Source organism: Mastomys coucha, unplaced genomic scaffold, assembly GCF_008632895.1.
Source record: "Mastomys coucha isolate ucsf_1 unplaced genomic scaffold, UCSF_Mcou_1 pScaffold7, whole genome shotgun sequence".
In the NCBI taxonomy this organism is placed as follows: Eukaryota; Metazoa; Chordata; class Mammalia; order Rodentia; family Muridae; genus Mastomys; species Mastomys coucha.
This window is the reverse complement of record NW_022196913.1, coordinates 102796700-102821216: the sequence shown is the minus strand read 5'-3', so window position 1 is coordinate 102821216 and position 24517 is coordinate 102796700. Positions and strand designations below refer to the sequence as shown.

General features: G+C 41.3%; 1 protein-coding gene across 2 annotated transcripts in view; it reads left to right on the top strand.

Annotated features, from left to right (window-relative positions):
- The window catches only part of Adcy8 (adenylate cyclase 8), a 217131-nt gene extending 197229 nt beyond the window's left edge, over positions 1–19902 (top strand). For both annotated transcript variants that reach the window (XM_031358847.1, XM_031358848.1), the window contains 5 exons: positions 2199–2357; positions 14706–14852; positions 15300–15392; positions 16929–17043; positions 19321–19902. In XM_031358847.1, the coding sequence (XP_031214707.1) occupies positions 2199–2357; positions 14706–14852; positions 15300–15392; positions 16929–17043; positions 19321–19808 (1002 nt within the window). In that variant the 3' untranslated portion in view covers positions 19809–19902. The remainder of the gene's footprint in view (positions 1–2198; positions 2358–14705; positions 14853–15299; positions 15393–16928; positions 17044–19320) is intronic.
- Positions 19903–24517: the final 4615 nt, after the last annotated feature.

Genomic DNA, 24517 nt, shown 5'->3' with positions numbered 1-24517 from the left:
TCTGCTCTCTGCTCTGTTCTGCTCTGCTCTGTTCTGCTCTGCTCTGCTCTGCTCTGCTCTCTGCTCTGTTCTGCTCTGTTCTGCTCTGCTCTGCTCTGCTCTGCTCTGCTCTGCTCTCTGTTCTGCTCTGCTCTGTTCTGCTCTGCTCTCTGCTCTGCTCTGCTCTGCTTTGCTCTGCTCTGCTTAGCATTGCTTTGCTCTATTTGGAAAGCCTCTCATGTAGCCCAAACTGATCTCCCACTTACTGTATAGCAGACAGATTCGAACTCTTGATCCTCCTAGCCTTGTCTGTCAAATGCTGAGATTACAGGTATATGCCACCAAGCCTGGAATGACCATAGACATTTATACCCTCACCATTCTTGGGGCTGTTGATGTCTTTTCTCCTCCCCAATTTCTATTTTCAGTGACAAAACTACAAATGCCCATTTTCTTCACCATGTAATTCACATGTAATAGTCTAGATTAATAGTGCAAATATTACCACCTACACTATGTTTATCATAAGCAGGTTGTAAGTGTGGGGGTGGAGGTATGTATAATGTTCTCCTTCATAACTGGTCTTATGTCCTCAGGTAATTGACATATGATATGACAGCATATATTTTTCTTCCCTTGAAAACCAAGCCATCAGAGAATAAAGAAACAGTTTTCATTTCTCTCTCCAGCTGCATTATGTTCCACTGTGTATATTGTTATAGTTTGCTCAGCCAACTGAATGAACACTTGGATCATTTCCATCTTTTACTATTACAAATGCAGCTGAATGGATGACCTTTGTACCTCCACTGAGACTTGAAAATAAAACACAGAAACTAGCTAAATGTTTTAAGTCTTTTGAGTTTGGAGCATCCAACCATGTATCAAACAATGCACTGTGTTGTTCATGATCATTGCTAAAGACCTTGAAATAACAATACTCTCAAAGCTAAGATAAAGATGCCTTGTGAGCTGCCCATGTAGAGAAGCTGCCCAACTCCAGTAAGCAGGAAAGTCAGGATGAGTGGCAATTAATGTGTAAACTCGGGCCTCCTAAGTAATTTTTCCTTCTCTCTCTTGTGGTCAGAACTTATTTATTTACCTTATTTGGAAATAAGAAAACTGAGATTAAGTCATTGTGAGTCCATGCAACAGTATGTGGTCATGACCATAACTCCAAGATTTGGCTGTCTACATGAAGCCCATGATCTTTTCAGTATTCCACTATCCATTTATCCCTTATTACCTTAGCCAGGGAGAGAGCCCAGACTCCTGAGTTGACTTTGAGACTTAAGGTCAAATCTTGGTTTCACACTTAAGTTGTTGTTAAGTAACTTAACAATGACTTAACAATGTTTCACTTCTTCATCTGTGAAATAATGACTGAATGTATAGTCTTCTGATTAGCTCTGCTCTCTGGATTAAAGGAGTAAGTATTTGTATACTGCATAAATTAGGACAGGAACACAATGACTGCCATCTGGGTGACATGTATTTTTAACACACTCATGTGTTGGGGTAACAAATGCACTGATGAGCTTCTGCTCTGTGATAGATATATCCCCTTGTGCAACTCAAAGTTCAAGCTTAATTCACAATATGCCTCAACCTTGGTGGCTTATACACAGAAATCTATTCACTCATAATTCTGGAGGGCGGGAATTTTCATATTGAGATCTTGCTAGCCTTCACATGGCCTTTAATCAATGTGTCCACATAAGAATAGAAGAATAAAACTGCTCCTGTCTCCTCTAACAAGGTCAGGAATCTCATCACAAGTGCCCCACCTTCAAGGTCTCATTAAACTTACCTTCCTTCCAAAGATCCACTTGCCAAAGACACACCATTGCTAATTAGGGTTTCAAGATATGGATGTCTAGGGGTAGAGTAGATATTAAGTTCATGACAGAAAGAATGTAGTATCAGGCAAATGGAAAACTTCCTGGATTCATGCCGTATATAGTCTGTAGAGGACCAGGGTATTGTCAGGCAATCCTACACAAGAGAAGATGATCTATGTACAGATAGCACCTGGGAAAACAGGTGCACATCTCTGCAAGCTCTTAATATTCTCAGATAGCTTGGCTTCAGGCCTATGCCTTCAGATGAGAAAACTAGCTTTATTTTACCTGCAAAAACTCCCAGGGAAACCTTTTCCACTACCTTCCAGACATACATACCTGAACCTGCTGCTTCTCTTTGGCTCCTGTCAATTACAGCTGGAGTACACAGCCCGCCTGGATTTCCTGTGGCGAGTACAGGCCAAAGAGGAGATCAACGAGATGAAGGAACTGAGGGAACACAACGAGAACATGCTGCGCAATATTTTACCCAGCCACGTGGCCCGCCACTTCCTGGAGAAAGACAGAGACAATGAGGTGAGGTTAGGTCAAACTAGTCAGTAGGGATGGTGTACAGCTGGTCACACTGATCCTGAGCCCTAGGAAAATTCTGTTACACTCATGGGAGGTATAAGAAAAAAGACCATGCCTACCACATGGTGCCTGTCAATCCAACATATCTGATGCTATAAAATTTACACATTGTTTACCCTGGTATCCAGTTCTTCATTTGTTAGATGGATATAAAATTCCTATTAAAGACTGGTTTTGAATTTTAAAATGTGTTAAAATTACATATGTGTATGCATATATTAAATATATACAAATATGTGTTATAACATATATCATGAATATCATTGGAGAAATAGAAAGAGCTACAACAATTCTAAGTATATCAGCAAAATTGAAAAGGGGTCTCAAATGATGAGATGTTTATGCCTTATTATAGTAGAGAAAAGGTAGAAACAGCCCATGTATTCATTGATAGATGCATTGACTAAAAAGTCATACATTCATGCACATGTACACATACATACATACATACATACAGAGAGAGAGAGAGAGACTCACAAAATGTTATTCATCTATAAGAAAAGGGGCCCTGGAACACAATACAGTATAGCCTTATGCTAAGTGAAATATGCCAATTACCAGAAGTACTAGTATTGTGCATAATTGCATTTACATAAGTTACATGTAGATTTCAATACATAGACAAAGGGCAGAAATATGGTTGACAGGGATTGGAGGAGGGTGGAATGGGGAGTTATTGTTGCTCAGGTTTGCAAGCTGAGGAATATTCTGTGGTCATAATGATACACTACAAAGCAAATGTACTTAATAACAGAGTTAATAAATACAAAGTGAGATGGTAAGTTTCATTCACCACAATTTAAAGTAATAGTTTTTATAAGTATATGATATATATGCATATATATAGGAATAGTCACACAAATATATGTGTATATATATGACATGCTATGTGTTTATGGGAGTAGGTGTATAAGTGTGGGTGTATGTGTTTATGTAGAGAAGTGTAGTGAGAATTTTGTGGGGTTTTTTTTTTTTGAAAAGCATATAATATTTTCATTTTTATCCCAGGTGTGGATTATGGGGCTGCTTCAGATTGTCCACAGCAGCTGACTATGATTTGCCTCATGCTCTAGCAGGAGCATGATTTTGCCAGCAGCAGAGAGTTTCTGCAATTTTGTGACACTTGGAATTCTGGGGACTTTTGAGACATTATATAATGCTAGGGCCCAGAGAAGCAGGGTTGTTAGTGGTGGGTTGTTGGTTGGTTACTGTTGACTGTGGTTTATTAAGTAGTTCATGAAAAGAAGAAACAAGAAGAAGAAATTAGATATCCTAATGGCAAAGATGGAACTTACCCCCAAGGAACTCAATGCCCCTAATTAGCAGGAAGTAGTCTAACAATAACATTGCCCACTTTCCCCTCTATTATTTTGTCTCTCTTATTTAGTGTTAGGGGATTGAAAGGGTAGGAGAAGGGTGGAAGAAAGAAGAACCCACAAAGTAGTCAAAGTTCGGCTACAAGGAGGCATGTATATTCTTGGCACAGTACCTTACATGAAGTAGATGCTCATCTACTGTTCTTTTGTATTATAACTTGCTGAAGGTCCTCTTAGGGAAATTCAAACACAACTGTCAAATCAAGGTGCTAAGAGGCTCATACACTCTCCATGGTTCTTCCAGCAACTGGTGGCACCCAAATCTTACTTTGACTTTGGCAACACCATGCTCATCTGTGCCTGCATCTTCCATAGCCCCTTTTGTAAGGACATCAGCCTCTTTCCTCTAAGAATGTCAGTCATCAGATCTAGAATTCACTCTAATGCAGGATGATTTTATCTTTTGTTGAAATACAAAAATATCACTTCCAAATAAGATCTGATGTTCCAAATGGACACAAATTTGGTGAGAACACCATTTACTTACTCCAAAGATCGAAGTATATTATTAAATAATCTGGGCAGGAACCTGTCCAGGGCCTGTCAGTGAGGTCTTTTGGGTTGTAGTAACACTTTTAAGGGAAACAAGATCTTGGGAACATTCCCCACATAACAGTCAATAAGCTGCATAGATTAGAACATAGATGTACAAATGATAAAGTCAAAGCTAATCATAGATCCTAAAACAGTTCGGTAAGACCCCGGTGGGAGGCCTAGGAGATGATGGAGACAGAGAGAATATGAGCTCCATCTGTGGGAGGTAGAAGTAAAGTGATGGTGCTGATGTGAGAAATGAGAAAGGAAACCACTGAAACTATTGAGCATACCCTGCAACGTCTGAGGGAAAGTTACTCAACAGCAAACTTAATGCTGTTTCAAATACCAGGGGCTGGGCATGTGAGAGTGCTTGGTCTTGCTCTGTGAGACTTTCAGGGAGACCTAATACCATAGACAGACCTCCTCAGGGATCATCCTTGGACTCTGCCTCAGGAAGAAGCCTCAAGAAGATGAAACAATCAGGCTGCTTCGTTTTCACAAGATGGTGAGCTGAAGAATACAAATCACAGCAACCTTGGTCACCACTGATCCTCATACCTGTCCTTGGTCACCACTGATCCTCATACCTGACCCTTGGTCACCACTGATCCTCATACCTGACCCTTGGTCACCACTGGTCCTCATACCTGACCCTTGGTCACCATTGATCCTCATGTCTGACCCTTGGTCACCACTGATCCTCATATTTGATATTTGGTCACCACTGATCCTCATATTTGATATTTGGTCACCACTGATCCTCATATTTGATCCTTGGTCACCACTGATCCTCATACCTGACCCTTGGTCACCACTGATCCTCATACCTGACTCTTGGTCACCACTGATCCTCATATTTGATCCTTGGTCACCACTAATCCTCATACCTGATCCTTGGTCACCATTGATCCTCATTTTTGATCCTTGGTCACCACTGGTCCTCATACTTGATCCTTGATCCCTTGAAGCAACACTGAAATAAGACCCACTGGCCCTTGCAAAGGAGGTACAAAGACAATGTACCCTTTCTTAGAGGCTGGGCTGGGACTGCCTTTGCTTTACAAGGTTTCTAGTCAGTTTGACAAAGGCTGAAGACACTTAAAATAAAGTTATATCAGGCTAGCTCTTAGAAAAGCTTTAAACAGCTGGTTGAGATGAAGAACACTGGTTATTGATTTGATGGCTTATTTTTATTTGTGGGTATGATGCCTTTAAGAATATAATGGAGTTTCTAATTAACCCAACCATGCCCTATCATTCATATTTCCTCTAAGACACCCAAAGATGTTAAATCTGAGACCATTGCCTTGGAACCTTAGATAACAGAACCAAGATAGTCACATCCAAGCCACTGAAGGAGAAAAAAAAAAAAGACAGCAAAAGATAAGGCATGATTTGAATATCAAACAGCCGAAGCACTGGGTTCCTGGAGGGCCTCCTCTCTAGTATAGATCAAAGCTATCCACACTTCTCAACAGATGAATTTTTACAGAGTTTTGTTTGGGCCTGTTTTTCTTGAGACTTTGTTGCAAGAGTTTATTGACAGCTGCTAGAGCACAGAGAATAGGGCTGGTGTCAATCATGACCACCAAATGGAGAGGCAGAAACCCAGAAATGTGAGAGGGCAACCCAAAGCTGCTTTTCAGTCATAACATCAAAACAGTAAGGTGCCTGGGGAAGAGAGAGCCAAGAGAGACTGATTCCTTCCTGAAATGAAAGAAAGCAGGAGATATGCAGAATTCTAGGTATTCAGCTTGGGGGTGGACCAAATACCACTGAACAGGATTGAAGAAAGTAAGAGGACATTTGAGCAGACGTTTGAATGGCAAAGAAGGTCATTGGACACAGAAACTCTTTCTTCCCCTGGCTTCATCTGGTATAAGAGGCACAGGACTAGCCATTCTGACTGGTGTGAGGTGGAACCTCAGGGTTGTTTTGATTTGCATTTCCCTGGTGACTAAGGATGTTGAATATTTCTTTAGGTGCTTCTCAGCCATTCAATATTCATCAGTTGAGAATTCTTTGTTTAGCTCTGTACCCCATTTCTAATAGGGTTATTTGGTTCTCTGGAGTCTAACTTCTTGAGTTCTTTGTTTACATTGGATATCAACCCTCTATCAGATATAGGATTGGTAAAGATCTTTTCCCAATTTGTTGGTTGCCGTTTTGTCCTATTGACAGTGTCTTTTGCCTTACAGAAGATTTGTAATTTTATGAGGTCCCATTTGTCAATTCTTGATCTTAGAGCATAAGCTATTGGTGTTCTGTTCAGGAAATTGTCCCCTGTGCCTATGTGCTCAAGGCTCTTCCCCACTTTCTTTTCTATTAGTTTCAGTGTATGTGGTTTTATGTGGAGGTCCTTGATCTACTTGAATTTGAGCTTTGTACAAGGAGATAGGAATGGATCGATTTGCATTTTTCTACATGCTAACTGCCAGTTGAGCCAGCACCATTTATTGAAAATGCTGTCTTTTTTTCCACTGGATGGTTTTAACTCCTTTGTCAAAGATCAAGTGACCATAGGTGTGTGGGTTCATTTCTGGGTCTTCAATTCTATTCCATTGATCCACCTGCCTGTCACTGTACCAATATCATGCTGTTTTTATCACAATTGCTCTGTAGGACAACTTAAGGTCTGGGATGGTGATTCCACAAGAAGTTCTTTTATTGTTGAGAATAGTTTTCACTATCCTGGGTTTTTTGTTATTCCAGATGAATTTGCAAATTGCTCTTTCCAGCTCTGTGAAGAATTGAGTCGGAATATTGATGAGGATTGCATTGAATCTGTAGATTGCTTTGGGCAAGATGGCCATTTTTACTATGTTAATCCTGCCAGTCCAAAAGCTTGGGAGATCTTTCCATCTTCTGAGATCTTCTTCGATTTCCTTCTTCAGAGACTCGAAGTTCTTGTCATACAGATTTTTACTTGCTTAGTTAGAGTCACACCAAGGTATTTTTTTTTGGAGGGGAAACTGGGAAAGGAGATATCATGTGACATGTAAATTAAGAAAATATCTAATAAAAAAAAAAGGAAAAAAAAGAAGAAGTACAGGACTTAGTTCCCAGCAGCCTGGGCACAGAAGAGACCCCTACAACAGGGTTCCCTGAGAAGAGCGGAAAGCAGTTTCTCTACATCAGCATGTGGAGTGGAGGAGGGGGGAATGTGAACATTCACAGTTCCCTATGTGCTCCAAACCTGCTCTTCCAACCCACAGAGAAGGATGACAATAAAATGATTATAGCTTTTCTATATCCATCTATCCTTCAACAGTTTACAACACGTTTTTAGCTTTCTTCATCCCAGAATAGTGAGAAACAGATGGAGCTCTGAAAGCAGTTAATTGGAGTGAGTTAAATAAAGTGGCCCTCTCTGAAGGTGGTGAGTAGGTTACATGACACTCTTCCATGTGACTCTCCAAGCCCCTTCATCCACTTTTCTAATTGGCCCAGGGTAGGGTTGGGGATAAACTAAGTGTATAGCGTCAATAACCTTCTATGGGCTCTGGCACCCAGATGGGGACTGCCAATAGGGGAGAGGGAGCTAGAATATCTCAGTGAGGAGAAGCAGAGAGGTGAGGATATGTATTGCCTGGAAATCATGTGAGCCTGGCTGTGTAACTCCACAGCTCCTCAATGTGACTGCTATACTGTTCCTGTGTAAAATCTCTGAGCTGTTCTCATTTCTCCTAATTGAAAGGAGTGAGAGCTTTTGTGCTCTATTTCCAGAGAGATTATTACTAAGGTCTCCTATTTCTCCCTTTATCTTTTTAGTTAAGTCCATTGTCTATTAACTTGAACTGCCTTGCTTTGAATGTGTCACTTCACGTTGTCCATGCCCCTAACTGAAGCAATGGGAATGAGAAAAGAGACAGCAAGGCCTCTTGAGTTAGTGCATTGGATTTTGGTTTTGGTTTGGGGGGTTGTTTTGTTTTGTTTTGTTTTGTTTTTTACTACGATAGTGGAATGCCTTAGCAAACAAGTATCTTAAGGGAGAACAGACTTGTTTTGCCTATGGGTTCAAGGTTTTCAGTCCATGCAGATTGCCACCATGATTTCCAGGCTTGTTGTGACACAAAAGATCATGGAAGAGGCTCATGGTAGAGCAGAGCTGTTTACTTCACTGCACTGCAGCGAGGAAAAAGCAAGATGTGGGTAGCAGAAGTTAAGGTGGGTGGCTGGATACACATTCTCAGTGACCCTCTTCCTACTCTCTGCAATGCAAATATATCAAAGAATCAATCCATCAATGACTTCCCCAAACCCCTGTAGCTGACAGCAAAGTCCCCAGTCCATGAATCCATTATGGGCAGTTCGTATTTAAACCACAGTAGGCAACAATTTGTGCAAAGCTGTTTCAATCTCAATCCCCAAAGTGCAAGGATGAAGGCAGTTCACTTTGCCACTGAGAGCAGTGACAAAGCTACAGCCAGCTGCAAGACAGTGGAACAAATAGCCAACTGGAGTAGGACATTTCAGTGGGATCAGGTGCAAAGCAGAGGAACAGCCAGCACCTCTTTCACAGCTGAAGCGTTGGAGGTCAGAGAGCCTACCTTGCTGCCTAAAGACATGTGACCACATCTGCAGGGGTCATCATCTCTCTTTCCACATTCCTTGCCCTGATCTCCTGGGGGAAAACTCCCGATAAAATCTTCCACCTCGTCTAATTGTGAAGGATATAGTGAGAAGGACACAGCAACTGGGACATGAGTCACTGGTAGTCATCACTTAGAATTTGTTTGTGCCCAGGATGAAGAAGATTTCTCCTCCAATGTGGCAAGCTTAATAGTATGGGTTCCCCTTCCTGCCTTTCATGAAGATGGATATACTCCACTTTGTTCTGTATCAGTCAGTGAGTGGGTCAAGAGAGCCATTCTGTTTCCAATTCTGGAGGAGAAACAACAGATCCCATTTTGGTCTCCTATGTATCTAACCTAACCTGTACTCACCTGAGAGCCTGGGTTTGTGCATTTGTCTTCCTGGATATTAGTGTCTCATGAACACTCTCTCTACCAGTTAGCATCTATCTGGTCAAGAGAAGAAATGGCTCCCAACCACTTTTTCATGTTTCTCTTCCTTCCAGTAGAGCCAATAGTCAAGAGCTGAACTGAGTTCAAGTTCAGTTGTCTGACATAGATTCTTTCTAATCTTAAATCAGCTTTCCATTCAAATGTTGAGCTAAAGAAGTTTCAAGTTGCAATATCCATTCCTGTTTATCGTGACTGGTATCATCATCATTGTGAAATGAACATAGCAATTTGATTGCTACCATTAGTGGTAGCTTGGACTCAGAAGTCAGACTATGTAGTTATAAATTCCTGCTCTGCCCTTTAACGATTGTGAGTTTTAAGCAAAGTACTTAGCCACAACCTCTCTCATCCTTTAGATAAAAATGGTCTTAATTATATCCACCTCATGGTTGTTGTGAGCATTAAATAAGATGATGCATGCTGTATTCTGCCATGTGCCTGGTATATAATTGCTCAGTAAAAATAGCTAGTGCTATCATTATTTTACATTTTAAGAAATCAGAGGAGTGTCTACAGAGATGGAAAATATCTGCAATGCAAGAATGAGGACCAGGACTTGGAAAGTGAACACCCATACAAATGCCAAAGAAAAATAATGGTTACTCCAGCACTTGGAAGGCTTAGAGAGAGGGGTCCCTGGAGCAACATAGCTAGTTAGACTAGACACATAGCTGATCTCTCAGTTTAGTTGAGAGGACTAGTCTCAGTGAAAAATATAGAAATTCCAAATATTAGTCTGATACCTGTACACACATATACACATATATGTGTCCACAGCATGCAAACATGGATACATACATACAAATACATATACAGGCAAACATTGATGCATACCACATATTCACAAACACATGCAAAATAAAATCAGAAATCTGAGAATTCTGAATGCTGGCAAGACTTCAAAATGAAAAAAAAAAAAAAAAAAAAAAAAAAAAAAAAAAAAAAAAAAAAAGAAGTGTATGGGAGGAGTTAGGAGTCATTCGACCTCCAATGGACAAACGCAGCTTAAGAAGCCCGGGGGAGCCATTTCACAGAGTGGTAGGGAATAAAAAAGGAGTTGGATGTGTAATTATGGAGTCGATTTCAGAGGGTGAGATTTTTCTCTTTTCTACTTGTAAATAGAAAAAGAGGTTGCCTGGGATGGTTTGAGCTTCCTCGAAATTCATGTGTGAGATTCTTAGCCCAATGACCTCAGACTGTAGCCATCATAGGAGAGGTAGACATGTTAAAATGAGGGCATCAAGTGGTCCTAGTACAGTCCCACTGACATCCTTGTAAAAACTAAGTGTTAGAACTCAGAGTGAAGAACAAAGGAAGATGAGCGGGAGATGGGCATGAACTGTCTGAGCAGAAGACCCTATGAAGTGCCTTGGTCTTGGATTTTCAGCCCCCAGAATTATGAGAAAATACATTCATGTTGTTTAAATCACTCTGTGATAACAGCCTTCAAGAAGTAACAACACAGGCAATCATATAATAGACACTTTTACCCAAAAACTGCAGCCATGTGGATTAAATCTGTGAGCTTGCTTACACACATTCTCTAATTTATAAAGCAGAATTAGCTTCCTTCCATGCATGCATACCCATCCAAGGCTAAAGTGAGTAGGGTCCCACATTAAGAACCCATTTTCTGTTGTTCTTCTCTGCTTTATGACTCTGTCCAGCCAGTCACCACTGCCTATGTCACTTTGGATGAAACCAAATTGACTCACACTTCAGACTCAAAGTTGAATATATCAGGGACAGCATCTTTCTCAAACCTAGGGCATGATGGTGGAAATACACATAGATAAGTGGAATAGAGAAGCCATAGAACCTTCTAGCCCTATCTCACATAGTGTTAGCTATATGATCCAAGGCAATAACATAATTCCTATGTCTCATTTTGTTTATCTTTTAAGTGAGGATAGAAAACTCCACTGGATTGTTATAACTCACAGGTTCATGTGAAAGTACATTTTAGGTTTTAATGTTTCCTAAAAAGACCAAAAGGTCATGAATTGACATAATAACTATTTGTGGGTATTTGCTTATAACAGATCCTTGTGTAAATAACATCATATTGCAGGACTGCACTAAACACACTGCGAAGAATGACATATATCTGCCATCACAGGATTTGTGTTTAAAGAAAGAGTTGGATGTTAGGGCAATAATACTGGAGCAAGGGATGTGTTACAGAAATGCTTGTGGCAATTCAAGAGAGCATTGAGCTCAGCCTTCTGCTCCCATTAAAGGGCCTGGAAAGTTTGTGCAAAGCTCCTCTCCACATAGTTAGGGAAGACAGGAAACAAGAATTTTCCTGGTTAAAGAGCTAACCTCAAGACTGGAGGGACACTTTCCATCAAGGGACAGGTAACAGAAATAAATGTATTTATGTAATAACATAATTTCAGCTTCCTCCAGAAGCAAACCTTGAAACCTTGAAAGCTAGAGCTTCAGAGGCAGCAATTTTCCTGAAGGAGATCCTAGGAAATACAGAATGGAAGGAAGAGAAAGAAGACACTGATGTTTGATGCATTGTTTGGTAGATCACCTACCTAAATGGGCAATGCGAGCCTAATCTGACTTTTCAAAGTTACACGGCTCTAGGAGTGAAAAAAGGAGGATACAAAACATCACTTCCCATCAGTGGTTTGAAGAGACCTGTGATTTGGGGACATTAATTCCATACCTCTTCAAAGCTGCTGGTCACATTGGCAGAGTGCCCTCTTGTGGCCAAAGAAAAAATGCACAAGTACCATAAGCGTTGACAGTTGTGTGGAGTGAAAAAATTGCAGGGAGAACACCTGTAATAGCAGCTACAACAGGACACAGAAGTAGAAAAGCAGAAGGGCAGTATAACTCAGTGGAAGAGCACAAACCTTCAAGGCTCTGAGTTCAACGCCAACACAAAAACAAAACGTAGAAGTTCTTGAATGTTTTAGGAGCCCAAAAAAGCAGGGACTTGTAGACACTTAGGTTAAAGGGATGGGTGGTAGTAAGACCATGAATATGTACCGTGACAGAGCATTAGAATTTTATCTTGAAGGCAACTGTGGGCCAAAGAGGGCTTTAAGACTGGAGGAGTATATGATATCCAGTATCATATATATCCCTTTAAAAAGATCACTCACTATAGGCAGCATATGGAGAACACCTTTGAGTAGAACAAGGATGGAGGCCTCTGAATAGGAAGATTTTTTATTAGTAGTAATCAAGACACTGGCAAGAGCATTGCTTTTAAAAATAACAGCAACACTAAAATAGGATCAACATTACAGGGCCAAGAAAGAGTCAACGATACCTACACCCCCTCTGTAGATTTTGCAACTCTGGTGTTTCTAACAGTTTAGAGGATGGAGGAACAGATGAGTGCCTTGTGATAAAGAGAAAACACACCAGGCCTGTAGCATCATAGTTTGAAGAGTGTGAGAACAATCTGGGGTGAGCTAAGTCCCAGAACTAATCTGGAAATACAGATTTGGAAACTGCTTTGTATGGGTGGTGGAGAGGCTAAGCGTGAATGAGATCTGTCTGGCAAGGATGTCCAATATGAAGTGCTCACTGAGTCACAGACAAGATGCTCAAAATAGGCAGGCATTTCTAAAGCAAATCCTTAAAGAGTGCAAGCATGAGAAAACAAGATATTTCACAGAAAGTCAAGAGATTCAAGGTCCTGAGTGGCTAACATGCTGAGCTATGTGAATGCCCAGTGAGATGGGAACTGCCATGTGTACGCTGATTTTCCCAATTTAGAGGGCTTTCTCTCCATTTGTTTCATCCCAGTTTGAGATGTGAATGGAAACAGACAGAGGAGAAATATTGCATAAGAGGGATGGAAGCCAGAATGAAGAGGGATTTGTTGATGGGCACATGCACCTGCTGGATCAGGGTATCCTGTTCTTTCTTAGAAAAGACAAAGAGCAGGAAGCAGCATGGAGAGGAAGTGAGTAAGACATAAGAAAGGAGAGCGTTGGCAGGGAAGGGAGTTACACTGGCTGGTTCTGTGTGTCAACTTGACACAAGCTACAGTCATCAGAGAGGAAGGAGCCTCGGTTGAGAAAATAACCTCCATGAGATTCAGCTGTAAGGCATTTTCTCAGTTAGCCATCAGTGGGGGAGGGCACAGCCCACGATGGGTGGTGCTGGTAGTCCTGGGTTCTGTAAGATACTAGGCTGAGCAAGCCATGGGAAGCAAACCACTAAGCAGCACTACTCCATAGCTTCTTCTTCATCTGCTTCCAGGATCCTGTCCTGTTGAGTTCCTGTCCTTACTCTTTTTGGTGATGACCAGCAATGTGGAAGTATAAGCTGAATAAAGTCTTCCCTCTCCAACTTGTTTTCATTTTGGTTCATGGTGGTTCTGTCACAGCAATAGAAACCCTAACTAAGGCAGGGGCAACTTTGCTGAAGAAATTATAAGGGCCAAAAACCTTCTTTCCAGTAAGAGGTAAAACACGACTGGAGTTGAAGATGATTACACATGAAGATGTACGCACATAAGGACTAAAAACAGGGAGAGTTCCCTACCACCCAAAGCTTACTTGGTAAAGCAGGAGAAAGATCTTCTATACACAAGGACAATATGGTGGGTTAAGTGAAGGATAATGGTGAAACTCTGGACCAATCATTGAGGAGAACAAAAGAACAAAGGCACAACATTGAGAAGTGCTGGCTTAGCTGAGGTTAAAGATCACATACTTCTTACTATTCTAAACCACCTAATGATTCTGTGTTCATGGTCCAAGGTATGGACCATCTGTGTCCCTCCAAATTTCCTAAAGTGTATTTTTCTGGGCATACCCTAGAAACTTATTTCTTCCAATTAGTTTCCACCTCCTATTCTCTACCATCTCCCAATAATAGCACTTTACTAATCCATCAAGAGTTAATTCATGAGCCCTCGTAATCCAGAGTACCTGTCAATGACTAGATGCTTCAGCCAGGGACCACCTCTTTAACAATGAAGCTGTTGGAAGATTCTTTATGTTCAAACCGTAACAATTGGATTAGTGTGCTTATTAAAGAGTTCCAAGAGAGCTGCTTTGCTTCTTCTGGCATGTGTGGACACAGCTAGAAAGGGCCACCTTGGAACCAGAAAGTGGCTCTTCACTACACACTAAGTCTGTTGGATACTTCCAAGCATCCAGAACATGAGAAATACATGTGTGGTTTTAATCAACCCACCCTGATATATTTGGTTATAGCAGCCTGAGAGGTACTAAGACATACACCATTGATGTATAGTACCTGACATCTCATTTTCTGTCCTGTCACTGGATTCCAGTGCATGTCTTCCAGGTCCTTATGCACAGGTAGCACCACGCAAAACTCTGATGATAATTTCTGCCTCCTCTCTGCCCCAGGAGCTGTATTCTCAATCCTACGATGCTGTTGGGGTGATGTTTGCCTCCATTCCCGGATTTGCAGACTTCTACTCTCAGACAGAAATGAACAACCAGGGAGTGGAATGTCTGCGCTTGCTGAATGAGATCATCGCTGACTTTGATGAGGTAAATCTAAGTGCCAGAACTCTGGGATGTTTTACAAATATAAACATATGGTAGGTTATTTAATTCTCACAATCAATTTTTATCTGAATAAACTGATGCCTTGATAAGTGTATAAAATATAGACTAGTTAAGTCAATCAAAATATTCATCACCCCACATTGTGCATAAACCACTTAAAGTGTAGTAGCCTCTTGTGGAAGTTCAGGTATATAATGCATCATTATTTAGTTTGCTCATCACAGTGTGCAACGGTGTCCAGAACTTTCTTCTCTCTACCTGAAACATCCTACCCACATTAAGGATCTTCTACCATTTTAGTTAAATCTTTCTCCATAGTCCATGGGGGTGGGAGGGAAGAACACACTTTCAGTAGTCCCAGGCTGCTAGAGCCCAACAGAGCAGCTGTGTAAACAGAAGGACTAACTTCATGACCCGGATCCATTGCAGCTGCTCGGGGAGGACCGATTTCAGGACATCGAGAAGATTAAGACCATTGGGAGTACATACATGGCTGTCTCAGGACTGTCACCAGAGAAACAGGTAAGGAAGGTCATTGGACTTTGCCGCAAGTGTTCATTGTGCTAAGTGTTGCCAAGTGCTGAGGAAGAAGGCTTGTAGAACAACGGGAGGAAGTTCTACACTAGGCCATCATGGTTGCAGGATGTGCATACACTCTTGACAAAAATAGGTTTGCTGGCTAAGTTGCTGTTAAAAATTCCCAGGTTGAACCTCTGGAATCTCGGAATCTCTCTGTTCACTTGAACAAAATCTGTGCCAAGAAATACCTTGACTGTGATTTAGCTGTGGGTATTCCCAAAACCCCTAATAGTAGTCAATTTTCTTACTCTTGTTTTTGCTTTAACCCTTGAAAACTGTTACATGGTGGTAGTGATAGTGGTGGTGGTGGTGGTGGTGGAGGAGGAGGAGGAGGAGGAGGAGGTAGCAGCAACAAGGGATCTGGGGTGGCCTGGTGGTAGTTACTGGGGAGAGGGAGAGTTGGGAAGAGTGGTGGTGATGGTGGCAAAGGAGGGTGGTGGTGGCTGTATAAAATGTTAGACTTTGTTAATGGGGATGCTAACGTCTGCCTTCCAGGGTTAATGGGTGAGTTATCTGAGATAACTTTCATGTTCGCCATATAAAGCCTGTGCCCTTGTATATATTCAAGAGATGTTAGATGAGTTTGAGTCAAAGTCACTAGGGAAGATAAAATCTTCATTAAGTCATCACTGTACTTAACTTTCTTGCATATGTTTTTATTAAAGGAAAATGCTCTAAGCATAGCTATGTGAGATGAAACCCATGTTGGTATACAAGTGTGACCCTCAATAGCAGGAGTTAGGAAACAAGTACCTCCAAGCCACATCTGCCCTACTACTCATGTTTGTAAATAAGGTTTCATTGTACACAAGCATTCCCATTTATTTCTATTTTATCTTTTGCTCGTTTAAAATCAAAATGACAACACTGAATAGTTACAACAAAGATCATATGGTCTGCAAGAACAGAAATACTTAACGCCTAGCCTTAAATGGAATTACCAACCTCTGTAGGGTCCCAAATTCTCTGTCACAGACAATTTCATTCAACTGTGAAGACGTGGTCATGGCCACCAAGCTTCACGTTACATTACACATTTTGAACTAGAAGAGGCTTACTCTGTCCCTCCCTCCGGGGGTTCATAAGCACATACAGAACATAACTTAATTGGATGCTGTGAGAATTTTAGAGGAAACAGAAACATCTTTTGGGCCAGGAAACCTATATGCACAAGGATAGGAATGTGTACAGATGGGCATTTATGCAAATACATGCACATCAGTAAGGATACTCAGGAACTCATAATGTGGCAAATTTCCTTGGTAAGTATGGATGTAAAGGAAGATGTGATGACAGCCACACTCTGCAGTATTAATTTGAAACCTCTGTGATCTACACCTCTGAGGTAATATCGATGGCTTCACTTGCATGCTTATCTTCTTCTAAGGAATGTGCAGCAGGGGTCAAACCATAAAACCTCTGCTGAAGACATCACATGTGTGTAATGTTGGATGCACCCTTCTCCCATGTTTTCTCCAGCAATGTGAAGATAAATGGGGACATTTGTGTGCCCTGGCTGACTTCTCTCTTGCCCTGACCGAAAGCATACAAGAGATCAATAAGCATTCATTCAACAATTTTGAACTCCGAATTGGTGAGTTGCAGCTAGCGGTGGAGTCTTCACTGGGCCAAGCGTCTTTGTTCTACCAGCCCCTCCCTTGTCCTGGGCATCACTCCAGGAAAGCTTTCTTCTTGCAAAATACATGAGGTTCTTCTGTATGACCCTGACAAGGACAGGCACAGAGTCAACTCAGGCCTTTCTGGACTGCCTCATCCAAGATGCTGGCAGCAAGGCAGGAGGATCCGGACCTATGCGGAAGTGCAAAGCAAACACTAAGCTAGCCACTCCTCCAACATATCTGCCTAGTTCCCTTGTCATCTACGCAAAGGCATGCTCAGATAGGCATCTAATGAGCCAAGAATCACATAATTCTGACCTTTTCTTGTTGCTGGAAGCTAGTAGTCAATGAATTGCTCACTGCTTCTTCTCAGCAATGCCTCAGACAACTGCCGGATTCTACCTCAAGGTTATCACATACTATATTGAACCAGATATAGGCAGAAAGCATCAGTATCTCAGATATACAGTCTCACTCCATTGCAAGGATAGAAACTCCTTGTGCAAAGTAACTTCATGGTAATCATTGCAGTTGAGTAAATCCTCTATGTTTGCATAATGTGTTCATTCCTCCTTCATCTGCTTTGGGCTTTCAGGAGCCTCCAGAAGTCCAGCCTGAAAGCCTCTGCTCTAGCTCACATTTGCATTTTATAGATTGGTCCTAAAACACTTGGTCCTAAAACAGAGGAGCCAACTAGCTTAATATCACATCTCACAGTCAAACAGTGATGCCAGCAGCCGCTCAGGGAGCCTGACTCTGAGATGACTGGCATTATGGCTACTGGGCAATGATTTTAAATAACTTTTACTATTGCCTTTATGCCGCAGACATCCTGTGGCTGACAGGCCATTTTACTTCATTATGTTCTCCCTTAACAGTTTGCAAGAAAAGAAAGGGAGGTTAAGAAATGACAATAACTGTTCCTCAGATTAGAGGAATGGCACATGCTTTTGTTCTTTGAAATAAGGATTTATAGTTATGGTTTTGATCCTATGGCTAGGATGTTGAAGGCTTGATCCCACATCTCCCATAAACCTTGTGTCCTTTCTGAAATCATTGAAATCATTGAACCAAAAATCAAAAGAGAGCATTAGCCCTGAGGAGAGAAAAAGTCTAAGTAAATTCTAAAGACATTGTTGAGATCAGGGTTAACCCTTTGGTGTGGTATATTAAACTGCTGTACTTTATTTGGAAGTGGCTTTAATGATCATTTCAAAGCTTACTCTTTCAGGGACCCTGGATGACTCTTCTAGAAATGACAGACTTCCTCTAAATGTGTACTGTGCATGTCTGTGTCCACTAAGAAAGGATTTCATAATTCTATAAACATTGACTAGGCATCTGATATGTGTGATACTGGCAGGATGGGTAAGAAGACAGAGGCTTGTCTCCTACTAGGGAGACAGAAAACAATTAAAAAGTGGGTGATATAATATCATCAGATAATGAAAGCAAAACCTATCAGTGTGTAGGAATAGAAGGAGACCAGAAGTCCTTCTTGTATTGTTAAGTATTACAGTTAGGAAAGACCTTTTGACCAGAGACTTGAGGAAAATGATAGGATTAGCATTACAGATTCTGAGTGAGATAATTCTAGGCTAAGGCAAGACCAAAACACATGTGGCACATAGATACTACATGCTATACTTGATACACACACATATACTACATACTACACAGCACACTATACATATGCAGTTATATACTACACAGGATACATTTTACTATATATTCATACATATACACCATACACTACACATTATCCACTATACTCAACACATAGACAGTATACCCCGTACATTATATCCAACATAGGCATGCATACTATAGACACTACACACTGTACATAACACACACAGAAAGAGACTACACACAGAGAGAGACTACACACACAGTAGAATGCACAGGAATGACAATGATGATTAGCTCTTTAAAACCTTGAGAGACATTGTTTCATTTGACTCTTATGATGTCTAAGAAGTCACAGGCATCAGAAGTGATCATGTAGTTTCTAGCCTGCACATTAGGAAGCTGAGACTAAGACATTCCTGGTGTCTTACTCAAAGTCACAGTCCATAGATGGGTAGAGTGAGGGCTACATGAGATAAATAACTGATTCAGATGATTCGGCTAATAAGTGACTAATGTAGTAATCTGGACTATGCTGCTCCCCCAAAAGGCTACACACATGCCAATCATACCTAACTGCCCTTCCTCTACCTCATTTCTTGCTCTTTTGGGTTCTTTTGTAGGTATCAGCCATGGATCAGTGGTCGCAGGTGTAATTGGCGCTAAGAAACCACAGTATGACATTTGGGGGAAAACTGTGAATTTGGCAAGCCGAATGGACAGCACTGGAGTGAGTGGCCGCATCCAAGTTCCTGAGGAGACGTATCTTATCCTGAAGGACCAGGGCTTTGCTTTCGACTACCGGGGAGAGATATATGTGAAGGGCATCAGTGAACAAGAAGGGAAAATTAAAACGTACTTTCTCCTGGGACGAGTCCAACCCAACCCATTCATCTTACCCCCAAGGAGACTTCCCGGGCAATACTCTCTGGCTGCAGTTGTCCTTGGCCTTGTTCAGTCTCTCAACAGGCAAAGGCAGAAGCAACTACTCAATGAGAACAGCAACTCGGGCATCATCAAGAGCCATTACAACCGGCGGACTTTGCTAACGCCAAGTGGGCCAGATCCTGGAGCACAAGCTGAAGGCACTGACAAATCTGATTTGCCATAAAAGCATTTTCTTTGTGTTTCTTTCTCTTTTTTTGTATTTCTTTTATATATAAAATAAATATACTAATAAAAAGGTTTAATTTTTTTTAGAACAAGGATGGTTTCATTAGTCTTTGAATATCCAAAATCAAGTACACAAGTTGAAGTTTTCCTCATTCACCACCCTTGTTGATCACTTCTTATACACAAGATCTATAAGGCCAAAAGTCTGACTTAAAGGAGTTCCTGTATAAATTGGAAAAGGGCATGTGTAAATAGAACCTTGACATTATTTGGTGCTTAGTAGCAACTGGCACTTTCTTTTAAACTAACCATATACCAAGCCAAGTATTATGTCATATTCTGACATAAGGACCTCTTAACCCCTACAGTACCTCCCTGTACATTCGTTCAGCTGATATTGTTGAGCATCTGCATTGTGCCTAAACTGTCTCATAACCCGCATATAAATACTGGCAAAAGTGTTTTTCTTGTGGAGCTAATATTCTGCTTGTGGACAACAGACATATTATTAAAGCAATATGTAATCTACTTTCAGACAGAGATAGAAGCAATAAAGAGATTAAATGTGGGGGCCAGAAAGAAGGTTAAAGGAACTTACTGTTCTTCCAGAGAACCTATGTTTGGTTCCCAGTACCATGTCAGGTGGCTCACAACTGTTTATAATTCCAGTTCCAGGGGATACGATACCTTCTTCTTCTGGACCCAATGGCACCTGTAAACACATGGCATACACTCAGATACAGACAGACAGACACATACATACAGAGAGAGAGAAAAATAAAGAGAGAGAGAGAGACAGAGACAGAGATAATAAGTGGTTTGAGTACTGTAGGCCAGGGGTCTACCAGGAATGAGATTTTGAGGGTATGATGCCAAAGGTTGACCCTTAATAATGTGAAAATGGAAAAAAAAAAAAACAGGAAGAAAAGTGATATGAAGAAAAGGGCCAGCAAGTGCAAACTCCCTAGAGTGGGTTCTTGTTAAAGGAGCAATTAGAAAGCCAATAGGTGGGATGAGAAGCTAGTTCCCTGGGATGACTGCATCCCATCCTCTTCTCTCATGAACACAGATGGCAAGGAATATGGATGAGAAAGCTGAAACATGCCAGAGGCTCTGCAAGTTCACCTAGTTAGCTAGAGAAACAGCTTCAGAACCATGAGTCAATAAACACTCACTGCTTTAGCTAATGACCACCCAGTGTAGCAACCAAAGCACAATAAAAGATTGATTTGTTGTAGCTGAGAGACTTTATCCAGAACACAGTCTTGACACAGTGATATCAAGCCTAGAGCTAAAACAGACAGAAAAAATGAACATTCTAAACTGTGTCTAGGAAATATGGCTTCATTCAGGATCCCATCAAGCACAGCAGCAAGGGGCTGAGTTTCCAAGAACCCCACCAAGCAGACATCTGGTCTAGGATCCATCATTCAACCCTCTGAGTGTCATACCCCCTACAGGAGACCCAGAAATTTTCACCCTTTCATCTCCCCCATGGAGAGACACTGTTTGTGTTCTGTGATGTATGGGGACACAGAGAAGGAATGAACTGTGTCAAGACGCCACTCCATGATCTGAATCTTGGCTCTATCACTCCCAGTGTGATGTCAGCCATGTGGCATTAACTCTGCACACCTAGGACCACAAAGAAAGCAGTGATGATTTATCATTCTGATGCTTTTAGATGTTAGGGAGATCGTAACTACACCAAAGAGTCAGACACAACACTGTGGCAATGTTTCTCTTTACCTTCGTCAACTAGAAAAGGTGTCTTAATTCAGGAATTGCCCAGATTAGATATAAACATGTCTGTGTGTGTTGGGGGAGGTCTTGTTAATTGATGTAGGAGGGCCAGATCATTGTGGGCTGCACCATGCTCTGGGCAGATGATTCTAGGCTGTATAAAAACAGTATTTAAACATGAGCCTACGATTGAGCCACAGAGCAGGTGTCCTCCATGGTTTCTGCTATATGTCCTTCTCTGTGAGTTCCCTGGTGAGAGATCGTGTTGTATGTACAGCAAGTGGGTCTTTCTCAAGTTCCTGCCCTGACTTTCTTCATGATGGATTCTAACCTGTAACTGAAATAAACCCTTTCCTCCCCTAAGTTGATTTCGGGTCAGAGTATTCTATCACACAAATGGGTATGAAACTAGAGGAGTAACTAACCCCATCCAAAACAGCCAGACATGAATGGTCATGCCCAACTGGCATAGAAAGAAACTCTAAGTTCACTCAGCTCTGTTCTGGTCATGTTTTGATCCCAAATTAATAAATAAAAGTCTTCAGCAGAGAGTACTTTGAATTTGGTACTAGAGGGTGCAAACCTGTGAACCCACAGAATCACACAGAGCTGCAGCAAGGGTAACAGAATACACTCTTTTTTTTCTTTTATTAGATATTTTCTTTATATACATGTCATATTTCCCAGTTTCCCCTCCAAAAAAAAAAAAAAAAAAAAAAAAAACCTGTTCCTTCTCCCCTCCCCCAGCTCGCCACCCCACCCTCTCCCGCTTACTGGCCCTGGCATTCCCCTACACTGGGGCACAGAAGGGGCCAAGGGAATGCACTCTTAATGCCAGTTTCTCAGCTTAGCCCTGAGCTGGACTCCAGGGAGAACTCAGCTTACTGCCATCAGGGAAGCACAGTGTCTCTACGGAAATGGCAAATCTGGAATCGTTCCCTACCTAAGTCTTTCTTTTACTTGTCTGTGTTTGCACACTTTTTTTTTACTAAGTCAGAGTTACTTTAGTCACAAAATATTAATAAGGTAAAAGTTGTGAATTCACTGAAAAGGTTTCAAAAGTTTCACTTGACCCTTAGATAATCAACCCTCAGTCCAAGGTCTCGACTGCTTCCAGGATGAAGCAGATACTCTGCAGGGAGACCTGGCCCACAAGACACACACATGAAGCCCTGCTGTGGGTGGAGCCCTGCTGTGGGTGGAAAAAAGAGAGTTTTCCCAGGGCTACAGTTAGTACTGACCCAGATTCTAGAGCCAGAACCTGCCCTTCTGTGTATAGCAAGAGCAAGGTGTTGAAGCTATTCCCTTGCCTGAATTTTTATTCCAGACTGAAGATATTTCTGTTGTTGTTCAGGAGCCTATATCAGCCAAAGAGAATGCTGCTCTTGGATTAGCCGTGGGCTCCAACTGTACTCGATATTTTATTGATGAGTTACCAGGGGGCAGGGTGTCCTGAAGGATGACACAATGTACCTATTTGAATTATTGATTGCAAAGCAGCCACACATTTCTATCCACCCACCTGGAAGATCAGGTCATCATTCCTTGGTGGATATCAAACTTTCCAAGTAAACTCAAGGACCTGTCTCTGCCTTTTATAGAGAGCAGTTGGAATTCAAAGTCGGTATGTTTCTGTTCAAGAACCATTGTTTTATTCAGTCTCTTCATAACACACTGGCCCCTTGGATGGCATTGACATCATCAGACTCTCAAGAACAAATATTTTTAGTGTTTTACAGTTTGATGTGTCTATTTTCCAAGTACAGTTTCAACTGAACTTCTTAATAACACAACATTGTGTCTCTTTTGCAGGCAACTAGATCTCATAAAAAGTAATAAAATAAGCTCTATCTACACATGGATTCTTAAAGCTGAGAAGAATTTAAGGATCATGTGAGGGTGAGGTCCAAAGTCTTGATTTTATAAGACTATTGAAGGTGAGGGTACAAATAACTCGATCCCTTTCTGTGCTTGGACTCCACTCTGCCTACTCCGATCTCTTTTCCTCTGTGTTTTATGAATAAGCAGTCTTGTGACCAGAAGTTCACTTCAGCCCTCTCTGGCCTCAGAAAAATTGGTGAAAGGTCTGTCCACTCTGGTCTCTGGATAGGATCCTGCTCATACTCACAGCTATGTACCCACTTCTGCCATGCCCTAGATCCCCAAATTCAGCCCAACTCAACAAATAATCAGAAGAACTTGAATCCATATACACATGTGTCTATATCTCACACTCATATTCCTGAATGCTTGCTGTCTTTATTACTTTTCTCTTGCTGTGATAAAAGTCTCTGTCAACAGCAACTTAAGACAAAGTTTATTTAGGCCAAAGTTCTGGGTCACAGTCCATCATGGTGGAAAAGTCAGAGCAGCAGAAACTTAAAGCATCTATATATATTATGGTTCACGGTCAGAAGAGACCAATGAATGTATAAATGCTGGTCCTCAGCTTGCTTTCTTTATTCTTATGCCATCCTGTATCCCCTGCCTAAGGAATGATGCCACCCACAATGGACACTTCTTCCCACCCAATTAACATAATTTTCAAAAATCCTCATGTACAAGTCCAGAGGCCCATCTCCCAGGTGATTCTAAATTCTGTCAAGTTGACAACTGACAATAACCAATACATGTGTTTATACTGGTACACATAAGCTATCAATCATATTCTTATGAATGCACAGTACATTTCTCACACTCAAATACACATACATACAGCCACATACTTGGAGACAAACACTCATATGCTTACACACCCACATAAACTTACACACATACCATTTGCACAAAGCATTCATGCCTCATAGTTAGGTTCTACTGACAATTTAAATAGAGAGGTAAGTTTACATGACTATCCTCTGAACAAACCAACTGCCATCTTGGGGAATTCAGCTTTATCCCCTTGAAACAGGGTTGTCCCAGCTGGGCTAGTTAATTATTTACATTCCCCACTTCCGTGGAAAA